This window comes from Geospiza fortis, unplaced genomic scaffold, assembly GCF_000277835.1.
Source record: "Geospiza fortis unplaced genomic scaffold, GeoFor_1.0 scaffold27, whole genome shotgun sequence".
NCBI classification, from domain to species: domain Eukaryota; kingdom Metazoa; phylum Chordata; class Aves; order Passeriformes; family Thraupidae; genus Geospiza; species Geospiza fortis.
In genome coordinates, this window is record NW_005054329.1 from 5,889,984 (window position 1) to 5,897,645 (window position 7,662).

The 7,662-nt window shown below is 50.5% G+C and overlaps 1 protein-coding gene across 1 annotated transcript in view; it reads left to right on the forward strand.

Annotated features, from left to right (window-relative positions):
- Nucleotides 1-6,428, forward strand: part of CDK9 (cyclin dependent kinase 9) — a 6,491-nt gene extending 63 nt beyond the window's left edge. The window contains exons 2-7 of the mRNA XM_031057313.1: nt 463-544; nt 953-1,043; nt 2,844-3,010; nt 3,588-3,759; nt 3,842-3,990; nt 5,774-6,428. Of these exons, the coding sequence (XP_030913173.1) occupies nt 463-544; nt 953-1,043; nt 2,844-3,010; nt 3,588-3,759; nt 3,842-3,990; nt 5,774-6,139 (1,027 nt within the window). The 3' untranslated portion in view covers nt 6,140-6,428. The remainder of the gene's footprint in view (nt 1-462; nt 545-952; nt 1,044-2,843; nt 3,011-3,587; nt 3,760-3,841; nt 3,991-5,773) is intronic.
- Nucleotides 6,429-7,662: the final 1,234 nt, after the last annotated feature.

Sequence of the window (7,662 nt, forward strand, 5' to 3'; positions counted from 1 at the left end):
GGCCCATCGGCCCCTTCCTCGGGTGCTCCGTGCTCGCGTGTCCTCTCCCCGGTCACCCTTCTGGCTTCAGAGAACCAGTCTGGCTCCTGGAGCCCCTTTTCCCCAGCCTGAGACCCCGCTCTGTCCCAGCTCTGGCAGAGCAGAGTTAACCTTGAAAACAATTAGGATGGGGACCTGTAACTTGGCTCCAAATGTGCAGCTTGGCTCCAGATGTGCAATTTTTTGCTCAAAATGTGCTACATTACTGAAAATCCTTATAAAGCTGCAAGAGCTCTGGGCTCTCCGTTGGTTCAGTGAGTCCTGAGGGCCTTTGGCCCTGGGGGAATGTGGCTGTATTGGCTCAGCAGAGAATTCTTTGTAAAATGCTTTAGTGTGTCTTTGCTTGGGCTTGTTCATTGTCGGGGGCACCTGGCTCCTTTCTCCTTGTACTGCTCATGGATTTTTTTCCTGTTTTTTTTACAGGGAAGTTTTCAAAGCCAAACATCGCCAGACAGGCAAGAAAGTAGCACTGAAGAAGGTGTTGATGGAAAATGAGAAGGAAGGGGTAAGTGTGGGGCACGGCTGGGTTGGACCTGTTGTCACCTGGGCTGCAAAGGCACGTGGCAGCAGCGAGGGGACTGGGCTGCACGGGATGGCTGCTGGGAAGTGACACTTCCTGTGTCTTTCTTCTCCTCTGGGACCCCCAGCACAGGGCTCCACGCTGGTTATGTTTGTGGAGGAGCTGGGTGATGTGTGAAGCACGTGCTCAGGGCTTGGGGAGAGAGTTAACAGCTTAAACAGCAAAGGCAGCAGGCAGAGAGGCTGTTCTACAGTCCAGGCTGGGCTGTACCATGTCCTGGTGTGAATGTAGGTGAGGAGAGGAGGGCAGGACCTGCCAAGCTGCCTGGTCACACCTCTCCTGTTCTCTGGCCTCCTGCACCTCCAACCTCCATTCTCTCTTTCTCTTTTCCAGTTTCCCATCACAGCCTTGCGAGAGATTAAAATCCTCCAGCTGCTCAAACATGAGAATGTGGTGAACCTCATAGAAATCTGCAGGACCAAAGGTACTTTGCAGGGTCTCCCGTGTGTTGATGATGGCTTTTCTGAGCCCTGCTGAGCAGGCTGGTGTCTTGTGCTGGGAGTGGGGTGGTCTAGCTGAGCATGGGCCTCTGTTCCTGCCTGGGACAGGTCACTTATCTTGGAGAAGAGTTTCTAAATGAGTCAGGACATTGCTGAAGCTCAGCTGGAAAAAGCTGTTGTAGTCCTGCCAGGATGTGCCTGTGCCATAGCAGTGAATGCTGCCTGTGCTGGGAAACTCGCTTCTGAGAGGCTTTAAATGAACCAGCCCTGGGCAGACTTTGGAGCAGAGGCTCCTCAGCCTGGAGCTGCCTCTCTTGGTCGGCTTGTGATGGTTTCTGGCAGCTCTGAGCTGATGACACAGCACCAGCTGAGGCTCACTCAGCATCTCTTTCTTGGGTGATGTAACTGGGAGGGCTGGGACTCCACAGGAGCAGTTCTGAGCTGCTGTTCCACCTCCTCCCTCCCACCTGATGCCATGTGCCCCCACTGCTTCACAGGCTCAGCACTGGCCTGGCTCTGTTTACAGTGAAACTGCAACATAACATCTGCTAGAGTTTATATATAATTCTGTTACATGGATTTGTACTGGAAAAATACTTTGGAAAGTGACAGTTGATGTTACAGCCTGCCCTTCCCTAGCCAGTCATGTCAGTGAAATAAAAACAAAACTGACCAGTATCTGGTGTTTTTTAAAAAGAGCAGTCTCTGAAGAGGCACTGTCTGGCCTAGAGATGGGAAATTCAAGATACTCCAGTACTCAGCTGTGTGTAGATTACTGTCTGAATAGGTATGAGCAAAAACACCAATGACAAGTTAATTTTTAATTCACTCTGTGATTAAAAGAGCTGTGATGATTGGGTGTCTGGCATACCAAAAGTAAATATTTTTGCAGACGTGTCATTTGTTCCCTTTTTATGTTTTGTTTGTATTCCAGTTTTCATCCAAATCTACCTTGACCTCAGTTTGCAGTAAAGTAGAAATGTTTCATTTACTGTTCTCAAACGTGAGGCTTTTTTGTTTTTGCTTTGGAAAGGTGTGTTTGGGGCAGTGTCTTTGTGAGGAATGCAAACCCAGGGTAGCAGGCACCCTCCTGGCTGGGCAGCCCAGCAGTGTGCTTCTCTGGGGGTTAAGCTTTTCCACTTGGAGATGCTGATCAGCAGGTTTTGCTGATTATAACTGATGAAAATCAGCCTTTCTTTTTAATAACGTTTTATGTGGGTGCTCTAGGAACAAGATTGAAATTGATTCCTTCACTTAAAGTCTGCTGTCATTGGCTTCAAGTTGCACTTGGAGTTTTGTATCGCTTTGATCAAGATCAGTCCATTTTTGCAGATCCTGTTTGAGGTTGCAGGAAATCTCACTTTTTAATGTGAGATTAGACAGATTTTCTGTGTTTCTGCATTTCTCCTGTGGCTGCCTGTGGGTGCCTCCACTGTCAGTGGTGCTTGGCTGGCAGCCACAGCTTGCAGGGAGGAAACCCCACAACCCTTATGTGCCCAGAGCAGCACAAAGTGAAGCTTTCAAAGTTTGCCATGCCCTTTCCTTGCCTGTCTGATGACATTTGCTGCATCAATCCTCATCTCCTGTTCTTGTGTTGCTAGTTTTTGCTCAGTTCTTCTTTAAAAAGGACCTTGAGGCCTGCAGGCTGCCTGGCTCTCTGTGTTCCTGTGCCCTGAGATTCTGTGTAGGGGGTGTTGTGTGAGCTGCAGGGTGGTGGGAGGTAGGAGGAGCTGTGACCCAGGGAAGAGTCCCTCACTGGCAGCCTCTGTGTGCCTCTCCTGCAGCCTCCCCGTACAACCGGTGCAAGGGCAGCATCTACCTTGTGTTTGACTTCTGTGAGCACGACCTGGCTGGCCTTCTCAGCAACGCCCATGTCAAGTTCACGCTGTCAGAGATCAAGAAAGTTATGCAGATGCTCCTGAATGGACTTTACTACATCCACAGGAACAAGGTAATGACACAGACTCCTGCTGTGCTCAGAGGGTGTGATGGTGTTCACAGGGTCTGAGGATGAGGGAAGAGACTGACTCCATGTTTCAGAAGGCTTGATTTATTATTTTATGATATATATTATATTAAAACTATACTAAAAGAATAGAAGAAAGGATTTCATCAGAAGGCTAGCAGGGAATAGAACAAGAATGGAATGAATAACAAAAGCTTGTGGCTCGGACAGAGAGTCCGAGCTAGCTGCCTGTGATTGGCCAGTAATTAGAAACAACCACATGAGACCAATCACAGATCCACCTGTTGCATTCCACAGCAGCAGATAACCATTGTTTACATTTTGTTCCTGAGGCCTCTCAGCTTCTCAGGAGGAAAAATCCTAAAGAAAAGATTTTTCAGAAAATATCATAGCTACAAGGGGTGGCTTTCCAAGGAGCAGGCAGACACCTGCTCCTTGTTCTTAGCACAGGCTGGAGGGAAATCCTTGTTTCCCACCTCTGCAGGCTGAGCATCGTGCTGGTGCAAGACACCCAAAGAGGGCACTTTATTCACTTAACTCTTCAATGTCTGTCCTTGTTCAGATCTTGCACCGAGACATGAAAGCAGCGAACGTGCTGATCACGCGGGATGGAGTCCTGAAGCTGGCGGACTTTGGGCTGGCTCGAGCTTTCAGCCTGGCCAAGAACAGCCAGCCAAACCGCTACACCAACCGCGTGGTGACCCTGTGGTACCGGCCCCCAGAGCTGCTCCTAGGTAGGAGGAGCCCTGGCTGGGCTCTGCCGGCCTCGTGGCCCTTCCCGGCCCTCTGTGAGGCTAACTGGGCATCTCCGTTTAGGGGAGCGCGACTACGGCCCCCCCATTGATCTCTGGGGTGCAGGCTGCATCATGGCAGAGATGTGGACCCGCAGCCCCATCATGCAGGGGAACACGGAGCAGCACCAGCTCACCCTCATCAGCCAGCTCTGCGGATCCATCACGCCAGAGGTGAGGGCTGTGCGGAGCAGGAGTGTGGGCAGAGTCTGGGACCAGGCACTCGGGCTTGTTCCCTGCTCTGTGTGCTGGCTGCTCTATGCTCCCAGCAGTGCAGTGTGCCTGCTGCTGGCAGGGAGGCTGGAGAATCTCTAGCCTGCCTTTTGGGGTTGTCTCTCAGACAAACACTCTCAATTTTCAGCATAAAGAAGGGTGAGGGTTTTTATTCTCAGGTGTTTTGCGCTGGTCACCTTGAAAAGCCTCTAGAATTCTGTCTTGTGATTGTGGCATCAGCTCAGCTCTGGTGTGAGCACCCGGCCCCTCCTCAGCTCCTCCTTCATCTGCAGCTCGTCCTGCCCTCTTGTGGAGCGAGCTGAGGGATCTCAGCCCAGACTGGGATCTGCGGGGTGTTGCGCTGGCAGCTGCAGAGTCCTCATCCTGCTGTCACAGTCATTATGTAAATACACTGAAGGCGCTTTCTTTGGCAAGTAGCTACCTGCTGTGGTTCTCCCAGATCGAGATAAGTGCTGGTGATTGCGGCAGGTTTGCTTTCTAAGGATAAAAGGTGCCACATCCAGGTGATTATTTAGCAATCACTTTTGTCAGTTGATCTTTCTGATGTGGTAGCTGGCTAGAACCAGCTCTCTAGCAGCTCTTTCATGGGGGATCCAAAATCCTTGAGCATCATTTCCACACCAGGAAGACTGTCCTGAGTTATCCACGTGTCTCCAGGCCTTTAGTGCCTCTTTGTTGCTGTGAGAACAATGTCTGCCAGCTTGGAGGTTATAAAACAGAATTGTTATTTTGGTTTGCCTGAGGGTGTTTGAACCAAAAATGGCTTGTCCTTTGCATAACTTCTTGCCAACTCCACTTCCAGCAGTGCCAGAAATCCCAAATAAACTCCCTCCTACCCCACCCAGAGCTCATGTTCCCTTTCCCAGCCCTGCCTGGGTTATCCTAAGGAATAATCTCATAGGAATTTTTTTTTTTCTGATGGACAGATCATTTTTAATTCCCTTTCCAAAGCCATAGGAAATCCTTTCAGGGCATCAAGTTTTCAGGGCAATCTCCAAATGGGATAAAACCACTTGGAGAATTTAACAGAAAAAAATCAGTAATTCCATAAATAAAAATAAAGTTTAGGAATAAATTTTCCTTGACTAAAGCAAAACCTTGGAGCTGTAAGAGATGCCTGCCAGGAATTGTCATTATTTTTCCCTAATTAAAAGACATTCCAAAAAGGAGTCATTAAAGACCCATCAGCAGCAAGAAGCAGCTAAAAGAAAAAAACATGGTTTTTCGCAAAATAATCAAATTATACCCCATGGATGCTCCTCCTGGAAATGCCTCTTAGAGCAAAAAAGCTGGAAATCCTTTTCATTATTCTTTGGGATAATGTTGGAGCTGGATGCAGATGAGACATGATCCAGGGAAAGCAAAGGCACTGGATAACATTTATGAGGATTCAGGTGGTGACATTTATGAAGATTAGGGTGGTGGTAGGAGATTGTAGTTGGGTGGCACATTGTAGTTGGGTGGTAGTGGGAGGAGTAGGGCGATTTCTAAGTCGAGTAGGAGGAAGAGAATGGCTACTAGGAAGAAGCTGATTGAGAAGGGGAGTCGCGCAGATCTCAGGGGGCCGAATCCGCATTCGTATGGGGATAGTTTTTATGAGTCAGGGGTTATTTGGGCGAGTCAGAAGTTTAGTGCAGTTAGGAGGATGCTTAGGGTCAGTGATAGTTCCCACTGCTGGAACTTCCATAATTTCTTGCCAACCCCTTTTCCTACCCTTTGCCAGGTGTGGCCAAACGTGGACAAGTATGAGCTGTACGAGAAGCTGGACCTGCCCAAGGGGCAGAAGCGGAAGGTGAAGGATCGCCTCAAGGCCTATGTCAAGGACCCCTACGCGCTCGACCTCATCGACAAGCTGCTGGTGCTGGACCCCGGCCAGCGCATCGACAGCGACGACGCCCTCAACCACGACTTCTTCTGGTCTGACCCCATGCCCTCAGACCTCAAGAACATGCTGTCCACCCACAACCAGTCCATGTTCGAGTACCTGGCCCCGCCGCGCAGGAGGGGCGGGCACATGCCCCAGCAGCCGGCGAACCAGGGCAGGAACCCGGCGGCCACCAACCAGACTGAGTTCGACAGAGTGTTTTGACATCTGGCCAGGTCCTGGCTGGGCTTCCCCACGTTGAGTGGAGATGTCCTGGCAAGGTCTTTTTGTCTAGGAAAGGACTTTTTTCAAGGTGAATTGACTGATGGTGTTATCAGAGCTTGGCCATCTCCTTGGTCACCGCAGAGCTGCGTGGCTTGGGGAGGTCATACCTGTGAGCTCAACGTTGTTTCCCTCCAGTTTCCTGTCTCAGAACTTGTTTTTGCCCCCCAAAATTCTGTATTGGTTACATTAAACTTGCAGATCAATTGTTATGGATCTGGTGATGGAAAAAGTGTCTCCATCCATGCTGGGGCTCTTGGCAGATGGTACCGGGACTGGCAGGACTGGGAGTAGCTGCCCTGGACCAAACTGGGCCCTGCTTGGAGATGTCTCAGCTCTCTTGGTCTGTCATAGCTCCTGCATGGAGTATGCTGTGAGCACTGAAGCATTGGTGAAGGATGAGGCAGGAGCTTCTGAGTCATCAGATGTCTTGGGGAAGGCAGAGCCACCCTAGACAGCATGACTAGCTCTCCCTGGAGACTGGGATCTAGCCTAAAAAAGGGCTTATTGGGCAAACCAGAGGTGGCTGGCAGAGCTGGATGCTCCATGTACCCAGGAGACCAGGATAGCTGGTTGCTGTGACAGCACATGGCGTCCATGCTTTCTTAATTGCAAACCATGACTGGGAGTCTCATTGGATACACCCAACGTGCTGCAGCCAAGCACTGCCCTGTGCCTCAGGTGAGACCTGCCCTCCTGCTGTCTGCAAGGATTTCAGGATAGTGTGGCAGGGCTGGTCACTGTGCTGGGAGCAGGGGGACACTCATGTTCCTTGCTCTCTCCTGGAGCTCTTTGCATTAGAGAATAAAACAAGACCACTGGCTCCTTTGGGTACAGTGACTAGGCTGACCCACTGGGATCACCTGTGCACACTTTATGTCAGAACTTGCCAGGATCAATTCATAGAGAGCAAGTGCTCCTCCACAGCTGCACAGTGTCCCATGGCTATCAGCTGTAGCCAGCTGTCTTCTTCCTGAGCCCCATAAATGCCAGGAGCCCAGGATTCAGGGTGTCCAGCTGGTGATAGCATTTGGCACTTGGTAGTTAACAATTACAACCAACAAAAGGCATTGGTAGTGTAAAGTCTCATGAGGAAGTGGTGCTGAGAGGGCCATTCTCAGGCTTGATGAAAGACATGTACAAGGTAACTCTGTCTTGGTTTGGGGCTCTGAAACAGTGCCTGCTGGGGGGGGGCTTTGTTTCTTTGGAAAAATAGTCGGTTATGAGTAATAAGGCAGTTGACTCGTGCCACTGTGGATAAACATGGTCCTGTCCCAAACAGCTGCTGTGACCCTCCTGTCGCTGTGCTGCCTAAACGGCGACAGCAGTGGGAGCCTGCAGGACAGCACCGGGCCTTCCCGAGGGCAGTGCGGGTCCGGGCAGCCTGAGATCCCCGTCCTGTTCCCGGGGAGCTGCTGGGGCTCAGCGCCATCAGCGCTGCCGTCCATTAACACACCGGCACCGCT